This window comes from Ornithorhynchus anatinus, chromosome 17 (assembly GCF_004115215.2).
Source record: "Ornithorhynchus anatinus isolate Pmale09 chromosome 17, mOrnAna1.pri.v4, whole genome shotgun sequence".
Lineage (NCBI taxonomy): Eukaryota > Metazoa > Chordata > Mammalia > Monotremata > Ornithorhynchidae > Ornithorhynchus > Ornithorhynchus anatinus.
In genome coordinates this window covers 37,420,705-37,440,691 of record NC_041744.1, presented here as the reverse complement: position 1 = coordinate 37,440,691, position 19,987 = coordinate 37,420,705, and the positions used below count along the sequence as shown (strand labels likewise).

At 56.8% G+C, this 19,987-nt stretch overlaps 1 protein-coding gene across 4 annotated transcripts in view; it reads left to right on the top strand.

The window, feature by feature from the left end:
• The window catches only part of LRP8 (LDL receptor related protein 8), a 130,628-nt gene that overhangs the window by 96,031 nt on the left and 14,610 nt on the right, over positions 1 to 19,987 (top strand). For all 4 annotated transcript variants that reach the window (XR_003765720.1, XM_029082343.1, XM_029082342.2 and 1 more), the window contains 6 exons: positions 1,925 to 2,047; positions 3,141 to 3,263; positions 11,678 to 11,797; positions 11,902 to 12,027; positions 14,422 to 14,593; positions 17,689 to 17,916. Coding sequence is in view for 3 of the 4 variants with exons in the window: in XM_029082343.1 (XP_028938176.1) it covers positions 1,925 to 2,047; positions 3,141 to 3,263; positions 11,678 to 11,797; positions 11,902 to 12,027; positions 14,422 to 14,593; positions 17,689 to 17,916 (892 nt within the window). In the remaining variant the exon portion in view is untranslated. The remainder of the gene's footprint in view (positions 1 to 1,924; positions 2,048 to 3,140; positions 3,264 to 11,677; positions 11,798 to 11,901; positions 12,028 to 14,421; positions 14,594 to 17,688; positions 17,917 to 19,987) is intronic.

Sequence of the window (19,987 nt, the reverse complement as noted above, 5' to 3'; positions counted from 1 at the left end):
ACAGCCTTTGACCCCAGGGAGATGGGGTGGGGAGCCGTCTCCAGGAGAGGCTGGCGTCTGTGGGCGAGCATCGAGAGCGATGGGAAGGGACTCGGGCAGCGCTGGGGACGGATAGTGGTAACCCTCGGAGGACGCCCGCTGACGCCACGACCACCACCGCCCCAGCCCTGGACGGAGGAGCCGGGCAGGCACCGGAATGGGAGCGGGTGGAAACAGGCTGGTGCCAGGACCATCTCCGTGGCCACCAGCCCGCCCCCGCTCGGGTCACGGCCTGGGTTTCCCTCTAGTCGGGGGGCAGCACACTAAAGTCACGTCGAGAACTCCTCCTGTGAAGCGGCTGCCCAAGGCCCTTCCTGCCGGCTGGGGATTCAGGCCCCCAGCCCGTGCCCGCGGGGCCGGGAGATGAGCACACGTCGCCTGTGGATCCGGGCTTTGCCCGTCGACGTGTTCCCTCCCCTGGCCGTCACGGTCAGCTCCCCATCCCTCTTCCGGAAGATCACGCTGGCCTTCACCGACTGCCGGGCGGCCCATCGGCGGTCACCTCCATCAGTGTCAATTCTCCTGGTGAAGCCCACTGGGTTCATCCGCCATCTCTGGTTGGCCGCCGCCACATGGCCGGGTGTGGGGCTCGAGCGTCGGGTGGAGAGGAGTCGCGAAGGTCGGACCCCCGCAGGGCGTGGGGGTGGAGGCCAGGTACCCCGGCACGGGGGTGAGCATCGGGTAGCAGAGATGGTGGCAGGCCTCGGGAGGGATGGGCCGAGTTCCGCCCATCACTCCACTCCAGAACACGGAGGGCGAGGGGAAAGGGAGTGAAGGGAAGCCGGAACTGGCACTGCAGAGCCAGGGCCGGCCCGCCCATGACTCCCGCGAGCTGCACTGGGGCTTGTCCCGGGTCCTGAAGGGACGGAGGGGATGGCTTTGGGTGCAGGGGCTTGTGGGACTGCCGCTCTGGGAAGCTGCCCGGGAAGACAGAGGCCGGGACCGGGCCGGAGCCGCGTCCAACCCGTTTCCTCCTGCGGCCATCCTGGCACCTGCCCGGCCCTTCTTTCGGTCAGAGGGGGACCGACACCCGCCCCGCGGAGCTAATCGGGTTCTTCCTCACTGTGGGCAGGGAATGTGTCTGTTCTACTGTTCTACTGTCCTCTCCCAGGTGGTAAGAATTAAGAGAATAATAATTATGGTATTGGTTAAGCGCCTGCTGTGGGCCAGGCACTGTACTAAGCGCTGGGGTGGATACAAGTAGATTGGGTTGGTCACAGTCCCTGTCCCACATGGGGCTCACAGTCTCCATCCCCATTTTACAGATGAGGCACAGAGAGGTGAAGTGACTTGCCCAAGGTCACACAGCAGACAGGTGTTGGGGTGGGAATTAGAACCTTGACCTTCTGACTCCCAGGCTCGTGCTCTATCCACCACACCATCTGCTTAGTAGAATGCTGTGCACACAGTGAGCGCTCAGTAAATACGATTGGTCGACCGACTGTACCCTGGCTGCTTCTCTTCTTAGAGGAACAGCTTGGCCTAGTGCAAAGACTCCAGGCCTGGGAGTGAGAGGACCTGGGTTCTAATCCTGATTCTGCCACTTGTCTGCTGCGTGACCTTGAGCAAGTCACTTCTCTGGGCCTCAGCTTCCTCATCTATAAAATGGGGATTAAATCCTACTTCCTCCAACGTAGATTGTGAGCCCCAATAGACGGGGACTGTACCCAACCTGATCAATCAAAGAATCGTATTTATTGAGTGCTTACCGTGTGCAGGGCGCCGTTCTAAGCACTTGCGAGAGTCCAACACGGCAATATAACAGATAAGTTCCCGGCCCACGATGAGCTCTTCCGACCACCCCAGCGCTTAAGCGCGGTGCCCGGCATATGGTAAGCGCTTAACGCGACCCCCGCTGAATCCATGAATTCCTTGTCCCGCGCAGCGCTGCGGACCTGCCGCCCGGATGAGTTCCTCTGCGGGGACGGGAGCTGCGTGCCCAGGGCCAAACGCTGCAATCAGGAGCGCGACTGCCCCGACGCCAGCGACGAGGCCGCCTGCCTGAAGGGTAAGTGCGGGGACAACTGCCCCGGGGCCTGCCAGCTGGGAGCTGCTGGTCCCCTGCCTGCTGCCCATGTGCTGCCCTTCTCTGCCCGTTTTTTTTTTAACGGCGTTTGTTAAGCCCTTACTATGTGCCAGGCACTGTTCTAAGCACCGGGGTAGGTACGAGGCAGTCAGGTTGGACAGAGTCCACGCCCACGTGGGGCTCACGGTCTGCATCCCCATTTTACAGATCTGAGGTCACTGTGGCCCAGAGAAGTGAAGTGACTGGCCCAAGGTGATAACAAGTGGCGAAGCTGGGATGAGAACCCAGGTCCTCCTATTGCTCCCCACCTACTCCATCCTGGCACTTTTCCTGCCTCTAGAGCTCCTCTATTCCTTAGGGTCCCCGAGCCCCTCAGGAAACTGCTGGGATGAAGGCCCAGGGCTGGGCTGAGGGCCGGGTCAGGATGAGATCCGGGGACCATTTCCGCATTCTCCAGCCCTCCGCCGGGCATGGAGAGGAACCCTCCGGGATGCTCCGCCACCCTACCCGGCCTGCCCACACATCCTCCACCGGGCTGCCCCAGAGCTAACTGCCTTCCTTGGGGTCGGGGGCAGGAATCAGGGGTCGGGACTGTCTGATGCTTCAGGGTCTTTAACTGCCCAGCCCTGCTGCTGCATGACGCAGCGTGGCCGAATGGATAGAGCTTGGGCCTGGGACTCAGAAGGGCCTGAGTTTGAATCCAGGCTCTGCCACTTGTCCGCTGTGTGATTTTGGGCAAATCACTTCATTTCCCTGGACCTCGGTTCCTTCGTCTTGTAAAATGGTGATTAAGATCATGAGTCCCCGGTGGACGGGGCTGTGTCCAACCTGATTAGCTTATATCTACCCCAGCGCTTAGAACAGGGCCTGATACATAGTAAGCACTTAAATATCATCATCATCATCATTATTATTCTGACTCTGCTGGAGCCACCCTCACCTCACGGGTCATCCTGGTCCCGTTTCCACATGGCCACCCGGTTGGCTGGCTGGTCCTTCTCCTCCGTGCTGGGCAAGAGAGCTAATGGGGCTCTCTCTCTCTCTCTCTCTCTCTCTCCCTCATCCATCCCGACAGAGTCTGTGTGCGCCCGGCCCACCGACTTCCAGTGTAGGAGCGGCGAGTGCATCGACGGCGGCCGAGTGTGCGACACGCACGGGGACTGCCGAGACTGGTCCGACGAGCCCATGAAAGAGTGCGGTACGGTGCCCTGCCCTGCCCGTGCTCACCTCTCCACCCTCCGCCTGGTTCCTTGGGTTCATCGGGGGGTCAGTCCCCTCCACCTCCCTCTCCCCAGCCCTCCGCCCCCGTGGCGACGTTGGTTGGGAATGGTCTGGGGCTCTCGGGGGCGGGTCTGCTTGCCGTGCCTGGACACGAACGGCTGCCCCGTGTCAGCCGGGTAAACGAAATCCCCGGGAGGCGCAGCGGAGGTCCTGGGCCTGACTTCCAGCCCGCACCGCGCTGATTCCAGAAGTGCCAAGCGCTTAGTACAGTGCTCTGCACACAGTAAGCGCTCAATAAATCCGAACGCACGAATGAACAGAAAGGGAATCCACCAGGAATTGGCACCTACCCGAGCCCCGCGGCAGCCCAGTCCAGAGGACGTCAGGGAGCTGCCCCCACGGTTCACTGGGTGGGTTGGAGAAGTCCAGTCGGCCCCTGGGGCTCTGAGCCACAGTTCCCCACACCTTCTAGGGCCGCCACAGGGCAGATGGAACCGCCCCCGCCTCGGGGCAGATGTGGGGAGGGGGTGAGAGAGGCTTGCAGGCGGGACCTTGGTGGGCTGTCACCTGGAAAGACTGAGACGATGCCCAGGGAGTCTGGTGGTGGTGAACGGGCGTTCAAGGGGGCTCCGGCTCTGCCCAGCCCGGGCAGCCTCCGTGCCCACGGGCTCAGGGCAGGGACTGGTTTGGCCCAGAGCTGGACCCAATCCCAACCGGACCTGCTTAGATAGGCTCTTCCCCCAATAGCTGCTGCCCTCTGATTGTCACCAGCCCGGGGTGGGAGGTGCATTATTCCTTTCGGGGCCTCCCTGTCCAAGCTAGCCTGCTGAGCCAGGGGTTGGGGCGTGGGACACCCCGAACTCGGTAGTTTCTGTCTCATGCTTGGAGGCGCAAGCCCGGCTGACCAGACCACCCCCAGCGCAGAGAGCCGAAGCTCCTCCGGATGAGCTTATGCTGGACCTGGGTTCTCCTCCCCGCTCTCACTCCCTCGGAGCAATGCAGTAAATCGGATGCGGCCCGTCGTTCTTCCGGCCCCCTGCCAGGCAATTTCTGCCCACCCAGGAGGGAGCCCCCTCGTCCCCCCTGAAAGTAGCTCTCGGCCAGACAGAGTAAGACCGGACCAGGGCCGGGACTGCCGTGGACTCTGCGGGAAGAAGAAGGGAGCTGGGCAAACTCTGGAGCGACCCCTCTTCCGGCCACTGCAAAAGAGCAGCCTCTAAGGTTCACTCTGCCACAGGATCCCTTCGGGATCCCTTCCCCGAATCAGTCACTCGGTGAATCACTCGGTGGTATTTTTCGAGCTCTTACCGTGTGCAGAGCACTATGCCAAGTGCTTGGGAGAGTACAGTACAATCGAAATGATAGGCACATTCCCTGCCCAAAGGAGGTTACAGTCTACAGGGTGGGCAGACAGTAAAAGAAATTATGAATATCTATGTAAATGCTGTGAGACCGAGCGTGGGTGAATGTCAAGCGCTAAAAGGGTACAGATCCAAATGCGTAGGCGATGCAGAAGGGCGAAGGAGTAAGGCAAAGAAGGCTTCGATGGAGATGTGACTTTAATAAGGTTTTGAAGGTGGGGAGAGCGGTGGTCTGTCGGATATGAAGGGGGAGGGAGTTCCAGGCCAGTGGGAGGACGTGGGTAAGGGGTCGGCAGTGAGATAGACGGGATCGAAGAACAGTCAGTAGGATGGCAGTAGAGTGGAGTGTGCAGACTGGGTTGTAGTAGGAAATCAGCCTACGGCAGACTGGGGGGAGCTCATCGAGTGCCTTAAAGCCAATGGTGAGGAGTCTTTGTTGGAAACAGAAGTGGATGGGCAGCCCCTGGGGGTTCTCGAGATGTGTATTGACATTTTTTTAGAAAAATGATCCGTGCAGCAGAGTAAAGTATGGCCTGGAGCGGGGAGAGACGGGAGGCTGGGCCGTCAGCGGGGAGACAGTTACGGTTGTCAAGGCAGAATAGAATAAGCACTTGAATCGGAGTAGTAACAGTTTGGATGTAGAGTTCTTGGCTGCCAGGAGCCGGGGGGTGGGAGGCGGGTGGCAGGGGCCGGGTGAGTGGTAGAGCAGGGGAAAGGCACTTCTGCTGAGCGGCGTTTCACTCCCCCGGGGATTCCGTGTCTGCAGAGCGACCGGGCCCAAGGGCCGGCTCTCCCTGGGTGTGGTAAGAGGAGAGAAGTGGGCAGGGCCCTCACCGGTCGCCTGCCCGGATCGCGCCCGCAGAGCTATGTCCTAGGATGAGCCTCAGCCCCTGGGGCGACTCTCCCCACGCCGGTTGTACCCGTGACAGCGCCAGGCCCGTTCGAGCTGCCGACCAGTCCGGGCTGCGTCTCTGCGGGGGCCACCGGGTCAGCCCTGACACAAGCTCTGGGCTCCTTGCTGAGGGCCCCGGATGTGAAGGGAGACCCTCCCCTGGGTCTTTCAGGGGAGGGAAGCAGCATGGCCCAGAGGATTCATTCAACCGTATTGACTGAGCGCTTACTGTGCGCAAAGCACTGTACTAAGTGCTTGGGGGAATGCTATATAACAACAGTCACGTTCCCTGCCCACAAGCTCACAGTCTAGAGGGGGAGACAGACATTAATATAAATAAATGAATAAATTACAGATATATACATATGTGCTGTGAGGATGGGAGGGAGGATGAATGAAGGGAACAAGTCAGGGCGACACAGGAGGGAGTGGGAAAAGAGGAGAGGAGGGCTTAGTCGGGGACAAAGAGAAGAGAGGAGCACGGGCCTGGGAGTCGGAAGGACCTGGGTTCTAATCCTAGTTCCACCACTTGTCTGCTGTGTAATTAAGACTGTGAGTCCCTTGTCGGACAGAGACTGTGTCCAATCTGATTACTTTATATCTGCCCCAGTGCTGAGAACAGTGCTGGACACATAGTAACAATTGAATGAACGAATGAATAGAAAGCACTTAAATTCCATTATTATCATTATTATTATTATTATTATTTCAGCCCCTTCCCCTACATGCCAACATGGCTGGGGTCTTCCACCCTATGGGTCCCTCCAAACCCCATCGCTGGAATGTGTGCACATCACAGAGAGACAACTCCAGATTTCTGGGGGGTTTGGGGCCTCCCAAGGCACCTAGCAGGAGGCAGAACAGCCCCTGCAATTGGGGAGTAGGATTGTCCCACTTGTCATCTGTTGGAGCAACACCCAGACTAGCCCCTTGGAAAGTAGGGCCGGACTGAGCAGTTGCCTCGATTGACTGGGATGATAATGATAATAATAATGACGGAGGTATTTGTTAAGCACTTACTCTGTGCCGAGCACTGTTCTGAGCACTGGGGTAGATACAAGATCAGCAGGTTATCGTATGTGGGGCTCCCAGTCTTAATCCCCATTTTACCGATGAGGCAGCTGAGGCACGGAGAAGTGAAGTGACTTGCCCAAAGTCACACAGCTGACGAGTGGCGGAGCCGGGATTAGAACCCATGACCTCTGACTCCCAAGCCCGTGTTCCTTCCTCTAAGCCACGCCGCTTCTCAGTGATAAGCGCCTTATCTTTCTGTATGGCCGAGACAAGTGGGGCACACTTGTCTCTGGCTGGCTGGAGCAGGGCGGACACAGTGTCTCTGGCTGGCTGGGTTGGGATGGACACTCTATGTCCATCTGGCTGGGGCAGGGTGGTCACATCGTCTCTGGTTGGCTGGAGCAGGATGGACACGCTGCCTCTGGCTGGGGTAGGATGGTCACACTGTCTCCGTCTGACCGGGTGAGATGGACACTATCAGTAAGTCAGTCAGTATTATTTATTGAGTGCTTATTCATTCATTCATTCAATAGTATTTATTGAACGCTTACTATGTGCAGAGCAGTGTACTAAGCGCTTGGATTGTACAAATCGGTAACAGATAGAGTCAGTCCCTGCCCTTCGATGGGCTTACAGTCTAATCGGGAGAGACGGACAGACGAGAACAATGGCGATAAATAGAATCGAGGGGAAGAGCATCTCATTAAAACAATAGCAAATAAATAGAATCAGGGTGATGTAAATCTCATTAACAAAATAAATAGGGTAATGAAGATATATACAGTCGAGCGGACGAGTACATTGCTGAGGGGATGGGATGGGAGAGGGGGAGAAGAGGGAAGGGAGGAGAAGAGGGTTTAGCTACGGAGAGGTGAAGGGGGGCATAGAGGGAGCAGAGGGAAAAGCGGAGCTCAGTCTGGGAAGGCCTCTTGGAGGAGGTGAGCTTTAAGTAGGGTTTTGAAGAGGGGAAGAGAATGAGTTTGGCGGAGGTGAGGAGGGAGGGCGTTCCGGGACCGCGGGAGGACGCGGCCCGGGGGTCGACGGCGGGACGGGCGAGAACGGGGACCGGTGAGGAGGTGGGCGGCAGAGGAGCGGAACGTGCGGGATGGGCGGTGGAAAGAGAGAAGGGAGGAGAGGTAGGAAGGGGCGAGGTGATGGAGAGCCTTGAAGCCTAGAGCGAGGAGTTTTTGTTTCGTGCGGAGGTCGATAGGCAACCACTGGAGGTTTTTAAGACGGGGAGTGACATGCCCGGAGCGTTTCTGCAGGAAGATGAGCCGGGCAGTGGAGTGAAGAAAAGACTGGAGCGGGGAGAGAGAGGAGGAAGGGAGATCAGAGAGAAGGCTGACACAGTAATCTTGTGTACAGAGGACCGTACTAAGCACTTGGGAGACTTCAAAATAACAATGTAACGGACACATTCCCTGCCCATAACGAGCTTACAGTCTAGAGGGAAAGACATTAGTAGAAATAATAAATTACAGAAAGAAATTAGTAGAAAGAAAGTATGGACATAATTGCAGTGGGGCTGGGAGGGGGGATGAATAATGGGAGCAAGTCAGGGTGATGCAGAAGGGAGTAGGAGAAGAGGAAAGGAGGGCTTAGTCTTGGAAGGCTTTTGGAGGAGATGTGTCTTCAACGAGGCTTTGAAATGGGGGAAATTAATCGTCAGAGTCAATCGTCTTTGTTGCGTGCTTACTATGTGCAGAGCACTCTACTGAAGAGGGAGGACATTCCAGGCCAGAGGCAGGACATGGGGAACATGGGGAGAGGGTGGCGGCGAGTTAGACGAGGTGGAGGTACAGTGAGAAGGTCGGCATTCAATAGTATTTATTGAGCGCTTACTATGTGCAGAGCACTGTACTAAGCGCTTGGGATGAACAAGTCGGCAACAGATAGAGACAGTCCCTGCCGTTTGACGGGCTTAGGGTCTAATCGGGGGAGACGGACAAACGAGAACAATGGCAATAAATAAAGTCGAGGGGAAGAACATCTCGTAAAAACAATGGCAACTGAATAGAATCAAGGTGATGTACATTTCATTAACAAAATAAATGGGGTAATGAAAATATATACAGTTGAGCGGATGAGTACAGTGCTGAGGGGATGGGAAGGGAGAGGGGGAGGAGCAGAGGGAAATGGGGGGAAAAGAGGGTTAAGCTGTGGAGAGGTGAAGGGGGGGTGGTAGAGGGAGTAGAGGGAGAAGGGGAGCTCAGTCTGGGAAGGCCTCTTGGAGGAGGTGAGTTTTAAGTAGGGTTTTGAAGAGGGGAAGAGAATTAGTTTGATGGAGGTGAGGAGGGAGGGCATTCCAAGACTGCAGGAGGACGCGGCCCAGGGGTCGACGGCGGGATAGGCGAGACCGAGGGACGGTGAGGAGGTGGGCGGCAGAGGAGCGGAGCGTGCGGGGTGGGCGGTAGAAAGAGAGAAGGGAGGAGAGGTAGGAAGGGGCAAGGTGATGGAGAGCCTTGAAGCCTAGAGTGAGGAGTTTTTGTTTGGAGCAGAGGTTGATAGGCAACCACTGGAGGTGTTTAAGAAGGGGAGTGACAGGCCCAGATCGTCTCTGCAGGAAGATGAGCCGGGCAGCGGAGTGAAGAATAGACCGGAGCGGGGTGAGAGAGGAGGAAGGGAGATCAGAGAGAAGGCTGGCACGGTAGTCTAGCCGGGATATAACGAGAGCCCGTAGCAGTAGGGTAGCCATTTGGGTGGAGAGGAAAGGGCGGATCTTGGCGATATTGTAGAGGTGAAACCGGCAGGTCTCGGTAACGGATAGGATGTGTGGGGTGAACGAGAGAGACGAGTCAAGGATGACACCGAGATCGCGGGCCTGAGAGATGGGAAGGATGGTCGCGCCATCCACGGTGATAGGGAAGTCTGGGAGAGGACTGGGCTCGGGAGGGAAGATGAGGAGCTCAGTCTTGCTCGTGTTGAGTTTTAGGTGGCGGGCAGACATCCAGGTGGTGAACCCATGACCGCTGACTCCCAAGCCCGTGCTCTTTCCACTGAGCCATAATGAAGGGGCAAGGTGAACGAGTGCTTTAAAGCCAATGGAGAGGAGTTTTTGTTTGATGGGGAGGTGGATGGGCGACCGCTGGAGTTTCTTCAGGAGCGGGGCCTGAATATTTTCGTAGAAAAATGATCCGGGCAGCGGAGTGAAGTATGGACTGGAGTGGGGAGAGGCGGGGAGGCTGGGAGGTCAGGAGGAGGCCGATGCAGTAATCAAGGCGGGAGAGGATGAGTGATTGTATTAACGTAGTAACCGTTTGGATGGAGAGGAAAGGATGGATTTTAGCAATGTTGTGAAGTTGGGACCCACACAATGCAGGGATGGATTGAATATGGGGGTTGAATGAGAGAGAGGAGTCAAGGAGAACACCAAGGTTCGGAGCTTATGAGACAGAAAGGATGATGGTGCCGTCTACAGTGATGGAAAAGTCAGCGGAAGGACAGGGTTTGGGGAAGATAAAAAGTTTTGTTTTATTTCTACTTTAATTCTGTCTGACTCAATCAGGGTGGACGCACTGTCTCTAGGTGGCTGGCTGGGGCGGGATGGACATGCCGGGCCAGGTCGGCAGGGGTGTGATACGCGTATTATCTCTGTCTGGGGTGGGGTGGACGGATCGTCTCCAGCTAAGAGGGGCAGGATGGACACCCTGTCTCTCACTGGCCGGGGTGGGATGGACATGCTGTTTCTGGCTGGCGGGGGTCAGATAGAAATGCTTTCTCTGGCTGACTGGGGTGAGATGGACCCTCTCTCTGTCTGGGGCGGGGTGGACGCACTGTCTTTGGCTTTCTGGGCCGGGGTGGACATGGTGTCTCTGGCTGGCTGAGGTGGGATGGATTCCCTGTCTCTGGTTTCCTGGGGTGGGATGAACACACTGTCTCTGGCTGATTCGGACAGGGTGGGTACACCGTCTCTGGGTGGCTGGGGCAAGGTGGCCACGCTGTCTCGGCTGACTGGAGCCGAGTGGGCACACTGTCTCTGGCTGGCAGGGATGAGATGGGCCTGCTGCGTCTCCGTGGCCTGGGACCTTAGAGATAAAGGTGACGAGGAGTTGGTCTCCTGCACGGTCCGAACTGAGGTTTAAAGGGGCTGGGGGCGGGGCCGACTGGTTGGGGGCCCAGCCGGGGGAGCAGAACCGCGCCAGGTCGCTTGTGCGACTGACCCTGACCCCGGGCTCCTCGGAGCTGTTCCCGCTTGCCGGGGAGGGTTGCCAGGGTGGGGCTCGGTTGGGGTCGGAGAGTCTGGGAGTGACCCTTTCTGTCCCCTACTTTTCGAATCGCCCTGGGTGGGGGGCACGAGCTTCAATCCAGAGCTTCCATCACCCTTCCCACTTACCCCAGGGCCCAGCGCTGCCCGGAAGGACCAGTTCCGCCGTCCAGAGGTGGGGCTCTCTCAATGTCTGTCGCTCCCTCTAGATTGTAAGCTCACTATGGGCAGGGAATGTGTCCACCAACTCTACTGTACTGTCCTCTCCCAAGTGCTTAGTAAAGTGCTCTGCACATAGTAAGCACTCAGTAAATGTGATTGATTGACTGGGAGGTGGACAGGTGACCTGGTAGGCCCCTCACCCTCCCTCTGTCAGTCTCCCAGCCGGGCGGGGCAAATGTGCTGCCTCTCCAGTCCTTCCCTCTGGGACCATGCCAGGTCTGGATCAGCGTCCGCTACCCTCAAGGGAGAGCGGGGGGGATGGTTGGCAAGCCCCCGTCTCACTCAGCCCGAGTCTCGGGCAGGGCTCGTCCTCCGGCTGGAAAGCGGGGAAAGTTCTGGGCTGGAAGGCCCTTGGTCTGCCTCAGTTCTCAACCTCCCGGGTCGGGCTTCCTCTTCCGGGGCCTCTGCCTCCGGTGGGGAGAAGATCAGAGGAGCCCGGGAAGAGTTGGGGTCAGGGGGGTCCCATGCAGAGGACAGATGGGGAGATGTTCCCAACCGAATGGGATGAGGCTCCCGAGGTCTCCCGCAGACCGTAAGCAGCTCCTCCTCCTCCAGCCGGCCCTCCTCCTGCCCCTGGGAGCATCCTGGGGGAGTTTGGGCAGGGGCAGTGCCCTCCCCGCTAGGGACGCCCTCATTCCACCCCCTCCTCCCCCCACCCGCCCCACTGGCAACCCCCCGAGCCTGTATTCCTCCTTCAGGATTGAACGAGTGCTCCCTCAACAACGGAGGCTGTTCCCACATCTGCAAAGACATGCGCATCGGCTACACCTGCGAATGCCCGCCCGGCTACCAGCTGCTGGACAAGAAGACGTGCGGAGGTAACCCCGGGGCAGGCGCCCAGCCCCCGCGGCCTCTGCGCGCCACCGCCCCGGCCCCCTCCGGCCCCCTGAGGCCGCTGACGGGTGGCCACGGCTCCTTACAGACATCGACGAGTGTGAGAGCCCGGACGCCTGCAGCCAGATCTGCATCAACTACAAGGGGGACTACAAGTGCGAATGCCACGAGGGCTACGAGATGGACACCCTGACCAAGACCTGCAAAGCCGTCGGTGAGGGGAGAGCGGAGCGGGGACCGGAGGAGCCGGGGGGGCTCCCGGGGCGGAGAGGCTCCTCCACCTCCCCGAGCGCTGTGGAAAGGGGAGGGGGGGATCGATCCACGGTTCTTTTTTTATGGCACGTATTAAGCGCTTACTATGTGCCAGGCGCCGCACTAAGCACTGGGGTAGATCCAAGCTAATCGGGTGGGACTCAGTCCCCACCCGCTATGGGGCTCACAGTCTTAATCCCCATTTTACAGACGAGGTAACTGAGGAACAGAAAAGTGAAGTGACCCACCCAAGTTCACACGGCCGGCAAGTCGTGGATCCGGGTTTAGAACCCGGGTCCCGCTGAGTCTCAGGCCCGCGCTCTATCCACTGGACCAAGCTGCTTCTCGTAGTCCTCTGGCCGCTCCTTCTCAGTTTTTCCTCTGCCTGCCATCCTCTAACTATGGGAGCCGTACGAGGCTCAGCGCTGGGTCCCCTTCTACTCTCCATCTACACGGAGAACTCGTTCTCTCCCATGGCTTCAACTGCCATCTCTAAACAGATGATTCCCAAATCAACCTCTCCAGGACTGATCTCTGCAGTCTCTCGTTTCCTCCTCCTTCCAGGACATCACTCCCCGGATGTCCCGCCGACACCTGAAACTGAACGTGTCCAGCTCAGTTTCAGCATGTCAAGCGCTTAGTACGGTACTCTGCCCACAGTAAGCGCTCAATAAATACGATTGAATGAATGACTGTCCAAAACCTAACTCCTCTTCTTCCCACCCAAACCCTGTCCTCCCCTTGACTTTCCCATCACTGTAGAGGTCACCATCATCCTCCCTGTCTCACCGGCTTATAATCTTGGCCTTATCCTTGACTCATCGCTCTCATTCAACCCAATCTATTCTGCCTGTTCTACTTTCACAAGATATCAGGAATTCACCCTTTCATCTCCATCCCTACTGCTACTCGGCTGATCCGAGCACTCACCTTATCCCACGCTGGCTGCTACATCAGTCTCCTTGCTGGCCTCCCTGCCTTTTGTTTCTCCCCGCTCCAGTCCATACTTCCATCCGCTGCCCGGATCATTTTTCGGAAAAACTGCTCAGTCGGTGTTTCCCCACTCCTCAAAAACCTCCAACGACTGCCCGTCTACATCCGCATCGAACGGAAACTCCTTGCCGTTGGCTTTAAGGCACTCAATCGGGATTCTCCCTCCTACCTTAGCTCACTGATTTCCTATCACAACCCAATCCACAACAAACTCTAACACGTTACCTACTCGCTGTACTTCGGTCTCATCTATCTCCCCATCAATCCTTTCCCCACGTTTTCCCTCAGGCATCGGCGTATCCGACAATCCACTGCTCTCCTCGCCTTCGAAGCTCTTCTAAAATCACCTCTCCTCCAAGAGGCCTTCCCAGACTAAGCCTTTTATTTCCTCCATCCCGCCTCCCGTCTGTGTCAACTATGATCTTGACTCTGCACCCCTTAGGGTCTTGATGCCCACCCCGGCCCTCCAGCACTTATGGAAATATTCCTCCACTCCACTATTCCCCCCATCCCTAATCTATTTTGACGTGTGTCTCTCCCTGTAGACCGAAAGTGGGCAGGAATCGTGTCTCCCCACTCTGTTGTACTTTCCCAAGTGCTTAGTACAGTGCTCTGCACACAGTAAGTTCTCAATAAATATCATTGATTGATTGAAGTGACAGAGCTGGGGTTAGACCCCAGATCCCCTGACTCCCAGGTCCTGTGCATTTTCCCCTAGATCACACTGCTTCAGAGCCACAGGGCGAGGAGCTGGGCTGGTTTTTCTCTCTCTCTGGGTCCCTAGGGCCCAGGAGGATGGAAAGATCGGCCGAAATCCTCCTGCCCGGAAGTCAGAGGGCCTGGGTTCTAATCCCAGCACCACCACTTGACTGCTGTGTGACCTTGGGCCAGTCATTTTTTTAAGAAATGATATCTGTTAAGAGCTTACTATGCGCCAGTCACTGTACTAAGCACTAGGCTAGATGCAAGATAACAGGGTTGGCTACAGTCCCTTTCCCAGACGGTCTCAATCCCCATTTTACAGACGAAGTAACAGGCACAGAGAAGTGAAGTGAGTTGCCCCGGGTCACACGGCAGACAGGTGGCCGAGAGGGAAATAGAAGGCAGGTCCTCTGACTCCCAGGCCTGGGCTCTTTCCTCATCTGTAAAATGGGGATTCGGTAGCTGGTCTCCCTCCTAGACTGTGAGCCCCGTGTGGGACAGGCTCACGCCCGACCTATGACCTTGTATCTACCCCAGCGCTTAGCGCAGAGCTCGGCCTACGGAGAACGCTGAACGAGTACCATCATCGGCTAACCAATTCAGCGGGGTGGCGTAGCGGGAGCGGGCATCCTTCCCCGACTCTCTCTGTTCCCCACGGCAGGCAAGAGCCCCTCCCTGATCTTCACCAACCGCCACGAGGTCCGCAAGATCGACCTGGTGAAGCGGGACCACTCCCGCCTCATCCCCGTGCTCAAGAACGTGGTGGCCCTGGACGTTCAGGTGGCCACCAACAGAATCTACTGGTGTGACCTCTTCTACCGCAAGATGTACAGGTCAGAGCTGCCGACCGCCCGCCCCGCCCGGGGAGACTTTCTCTCTTTTTTTTTTTTTTTTAAAAAAAAAGGTATTTAAGTGCTTACTATGTGCCGGGCACTGTTCCAAGCGCTAGGGTAGAGACGAGCTAATGAGGTTGGACACGGTCCACGTCCCACGTGGAGCTCACAGTCTTAATCCCCCTTTTCCAGATGAGGCAGCTGAGGCCCAGAGAAGTGAAGTGACTTGCCCAAGGTCACCCAGCAGCCGGGACTAGAACGCAGGTCCTTCAGGCCCGCGCTCTGTCCTCTAGGCCTTGCGGCTTTCTCGGGGCTGGGCTCCCCATCGGTTCTAAGGTGCTCAGTGGTCCCCCCGCCTCACCTCCCTCGTCTCCCGACTGCAAGTCAGCCCGCACGCTTCGCTCCTCTCTCACCATCCTACTCGCTGACCCACTGCCCCCATCCCCGCTCTGTCCTGGAACCCCCTCCCCCTTCACATCCGACAGGCCGCCACTCTCCCCACCATCCGTGCGCTTGGTTTTGTGCCCCGGAAGCGTTCGGTTGCCCTCCTCTCCCCCAGCGCCTCAAGCGTCCGGCTACATTTCCTCATATTCTGCCGTTTCCCCGTCAATCAGTCACATTTATTGAGCACCTACTGTGTGCAGAGCTCTGTGCCGGGTGCTTGGGAGAGTCCACTCTAGCGGCGTTAGTAGATGGGGGATGCGGAATTTATACCCCTCTGTAGTATATAACTCCTTGTGGGCAGGGATCGTATCTACCAATGCCATTGTACTGTACTCTCCTGAGCGCTTAGTTCAGTCCTCCGTCCGCAGTAGGTGCTTAATAAATACCGTTGATTGATTGATCAGTTAATCGGTTGGTATAGGACTCCTCCCAGCAGGGGAAGATCAGGCAGTCCACAGCCAAAGGCAGGACCCCAGGACAACCGAGAGCTCTTCGATGATAGAAAAAATAAGAACAACTGTTGTGGTGTGTTTTAGTTAAGCAGTTATTATCGGCCAAGCACCGGGTGAGCTCTAGGATAGATAGCATTCACAGTCCTTGGCCCGTATGAGGCTCGTAGTCCAAGGTAGAGGGAGAATAGGCATTTAATCGCCATTTTACAGATGGCACGAGGCCCAAGGAAGTGCCCAAAATCGCACAGCGGGCAAGTGGTGGAGCCGGGGTTAGCACTCCAGTCTCCTGGCCCTGTGCTCTTTCCACTAGGCCACACTGCTTCCCTTAGACTCCAGACTCTGCGGGGCCTCTTCAGTTGTCGGCGCCCCGTGACTGGACCTTTACTGTGTCGCCCTCACGTCGACAGTCGGTGCTGAGCCCGGCCCGCCTGGCCCGGTTCACTCTGGCTCGCGCTGGCGCTCCCCGCTTCCGGTTAGGCTAACACACGTCCGTGGGACTCATTCGTTCCTTTATTGATCTAGGGGAACGGATTGAGCACCTGCTGTGTGCAGAGCGCTCTGCTTAGCATTGGGGAAGGAGCCGGGGCAAGATAAATAAGACTTGAGCTGGTGCAAGGTAAAGGCGACGTGAGTATGGGGCTGCTAATCACCATCAGTGACATTTGATGTTGATCTCCTCCCTCCTCAAGTACCTGCAGCGTTGCCCAGGAGAACCTCGCCCCTCTCCCACTCCACCCCAGCTCGCACCCTTCGCGCTCCAAAAGCCATCCTACTCGCTGCGCCTCCATCTCATCCATTTCGCCGCCGGCCCCTCGCTCGGGCCCTTGCTCCTGCCTGGAGCTCCCTCCCCTTTCGCGTCTGCCCGGCCATCGCTCTCCCCATCTCCTCCAGGAGGCCTTCCCTGACTAATCTCTCATCCCCCTACTTTCCCTCCGCCGCTTGTCGGCTGTATGACCTTGGGCAAGTCACTTCACTTCGCTGTGCCTCAGCGACCTCATCTGTAAAATGGGGATCGAGACCGTAGACCCCGTGTGGGACGAGGACTGCGTCTAACCTGATGGGCTTGTATCTACCCCTGCGCTTAGTACAGTGCCTGGTACATAGTAAGTACCTAACAAATATCATATAAAACAGCCCTTGACATACAGTAAGCACTTGACAAATACTATCTTCATTGTTATATTATTGTATTAAGTCTCCCCCACTCCTCCGGGAGGCCAGAGAGCGGTGCTGAGGATGAGGGGACGACACTCCTCGTGGGCAGGAAATGTGTCCGTACTCTCCCAAGTGCTCAGTACAGTGCTTTGCACACAGTAAGTGCTCAATAAATACGATTGAATGATTGACATTTCTCTGAATAATCCGGGCCCCTCTCGGGCTACTAGATGATAATGCCGGGATTTGTTAAGCGCCTACCGGGTGCCAAGCACTGTGCTCAGTGCCGGCTAGGTCGCACAATCAGACCTGACACGGTCCTCGTCCCTCGCGGGACTTACGGTCTAAGAGGGAGGGAGAACAGGAATCAAATGCCTATTTTACAGGTGAGAAAACCGAGGCCCAGGCAAGAGGGCCAGGCGAGTAGAGAAGCAGTGGGCGGGACATGGGCCTGGAAGTCAGAAGGATCTGGGTTCTAATTCTGGCTCCACCACATGTCTACTGTGTGATCTGGGGCAAGTCGCTTCACTTTTCGGGGCCTCAGTTCCCTCATCCGTGAAATGGGGATTAAGAAGATGAGCCCCATATGGGACAGGGACTGTGTCCAACCTGATTAGCGTGGATCTACCCCAGTGCTTAGAACGGTGCTTGGCATATAGCGAGTGCTTAACAAGTACTATCATCATCATCATCATAATAATGTCGGTATTTGTTAAGCGCTTCCTATGTGCAGAGCGCTGTTCTAAGCGCTGGGGTAGACACAGGGGAATCAGGTTGTCCCACGTGGGGCTCACAGTCTTAATCCCCATTTTACAGATGAAAAGCCAAGTCCCCTGATTCCCAGGCCGTGCTGCTTCTCAGCTGTACAAAATACTTAGAGGGAGTGAATGCTTAGGTAGGGCAGAAGGGAAGGAGGTTTAAGCGCTTAGTACAGTGCTTTGCACACAGTAAGAGCGCAACAAATACGATGGAATTGAATTGAGGGTGGGGTGGGGAGGTGCGAGGAGAGCCGCCGACTCCAAGCCCTGTTGGTCGCCTCTGCAGCGCCTACATCGATAAAGCCGGTGACCCTGCAGAGCACGTGGTCTTGATCGACAGCCAGCTGCACTCCCCCGAGGGCCTGGCCGTGGACTGGATCCACAAGAACATCTACTGGACGGACTCCGGCAACAAAACCATCTCCGTGGCCACGGCCGACGGGAGCAGAAGGAAAACCCTCTTCGGCAGCGGCCTGAGCGAGCCCAGGGCCATCGCCGTGGACCCGATCCGGGGGTGAGAGCGATCAGTCGATCGGTCGTACCTTTTGAGTGCTTACTTTGTGCAGAGCACCGTTCTAAGCCCCTGGGAGAGTATCCAACGGTCACGTCGAGCAGCAGTGTTCCTTGAGTGCTTACTGTGTACGGAGCCCTGTACTAAGCGCTTGGGAGAGTACGGTACGACAGAATTAGAGGACGCGTTCCCCGCCCATAACGAACTCACAGTCTAAAGGGGACAGACATTAATATTCATTCATTGATTCACTCAGTCATATTCATGGAGCACTTACTGTGTGCGGAGCACTGTACTAAGTGATTGGAAAGTACAGTTTAGCAAGAAAGAGATACAATCCCTGACCACACCGGGTTTACAGTCTAGAAGGGGGAAGACAAAACAAATAAGCAGGCATCAATATAAATAAATTATAGATATATACCTATAAAGACAAGTAAACAGGCATCAATATAAATAGATAGAATTATAGATATATGCATATATACATAAGTGCTGCGGGGCGGGGGGAAGGGCAAAGGGAGCGAGTCGAGGTGACGCAGAAGGGAGGGGGAGCTGAGGAAAAGGGGAGCTTAGTCCGAGAAGGCCTCTTGGAGGAGGTGAGCCTTCAGTAGGGCTTTGAATGGGGGAAGAGTGATTGCTTGGCGGATTTGGGGGGGGGGGGGGCGTTCCAGGCCAGAGGTAGGACGTGGGCCGGGGGTCGACGGCGGGACGGGCGAGAACGAGGCACGATGAGGAGATTAGCACCGGAGGAGCGGAGTGTGCGGGCTGGGGTGTAGAAGGAGAGAAGGGAGGGGAGGTAAGAAGGGGAGAGATGGTGAAGAGCTTTGACGCCAACGGTGAGGAGTTTTCGTTTGATAAGGATAAATGAGTAGTTGATGATATATAATTTAAAGATATGTACGTAAACGCTGTGGGGTTGGGAGTGGGGCAGAGATATCAAACGTCCAAGAGCGTAGACGACGCAGAAGGGAAGGCAAGTCGGGATAGAGAGGGTTTAACTGGGGTTAGGCCTCTGGGAGGAGATGTGACCTTAATAATAATTTGAAGGTGGAGGAGGGGGAGATCCCTACCCTAGAGAAGTTTCAGGTCTAATGGTTCCTGCCTCTTACATGAGTGGCAGGAACTGAACTCCCAACTCGGTGTCCGACGACAGTTTCCTGATACCCACCACGGTCGGTCAGTCAGTCCTCGCGTTTACTGAGCACTTACCATGTGTAGAAAACTGTCCTAAGTGCTTGGGAGAGTTGTTGTCTCATCCTGTCAGGTTGTGTCCGACCCATAGAGACGCCATAGACGCATCTCTCCCGGAGTGTCCCACTTCCTTCTGCCATCGTTCTGGTAGTCGATCCATAGAGTTTTCTTGGCAAAAATATGGAAGTGGTTTTCCATCGCCTCCTTCCACGCAGTAAACGGGTCTCTGCCCTCGACTCTCTCCCGTGCCGCTGCTGCCCAGCACAGGTGAGTCGTGACTTGTAGCAGATCGCCATCCACTCACAAGCCAGGGGCCAAATTAGGAATGGAACGGTTAAGCCTCTGCCTGACTCCCCCTCCTTTAGTCGTGACTGGTAGAGTACTGGAAACTCTGCAGGTGTGACCCTGAGAGGGGCTTGGGAGAATGCAGTATAATAATAAACAGGCACATTCCCTTCCCACGACGAGCTCACAGGCTAGAGGGGGAGGCAGACATTAGTATCAGTAAATGACAGCAATGTACATGAGCGCTGGGGGATTGGGAGGGGGGATGACTAAAGGGAGGAGTCAGACCCCACTGGGGGTCCCCGGTGAGACTGCGTCTGCTCCCAGGGGAGGAGGTGCGCACCCCGCTCGGGCACCGTCCTCTCCGGCGTCTCTCGCGCACTGGACGCCGAGAGGCTCTTCCCGGTCCACATCGGCCTGGGGCGGGGCCGATGTTGACAGCCAGAACCCGGCTCCAGTTCCGCCATCACCCGGAAACCGGCTCCTGCCGGCTCTCCTTTTCACCCTCCTTCGCAGCTCCCCGTCCCCCTCCACTGACGGCCCTCAGCCCCGGAGTCCAGCCCCTCGGGCCTCTTCTCCCCAGGTCTCCAGCCAA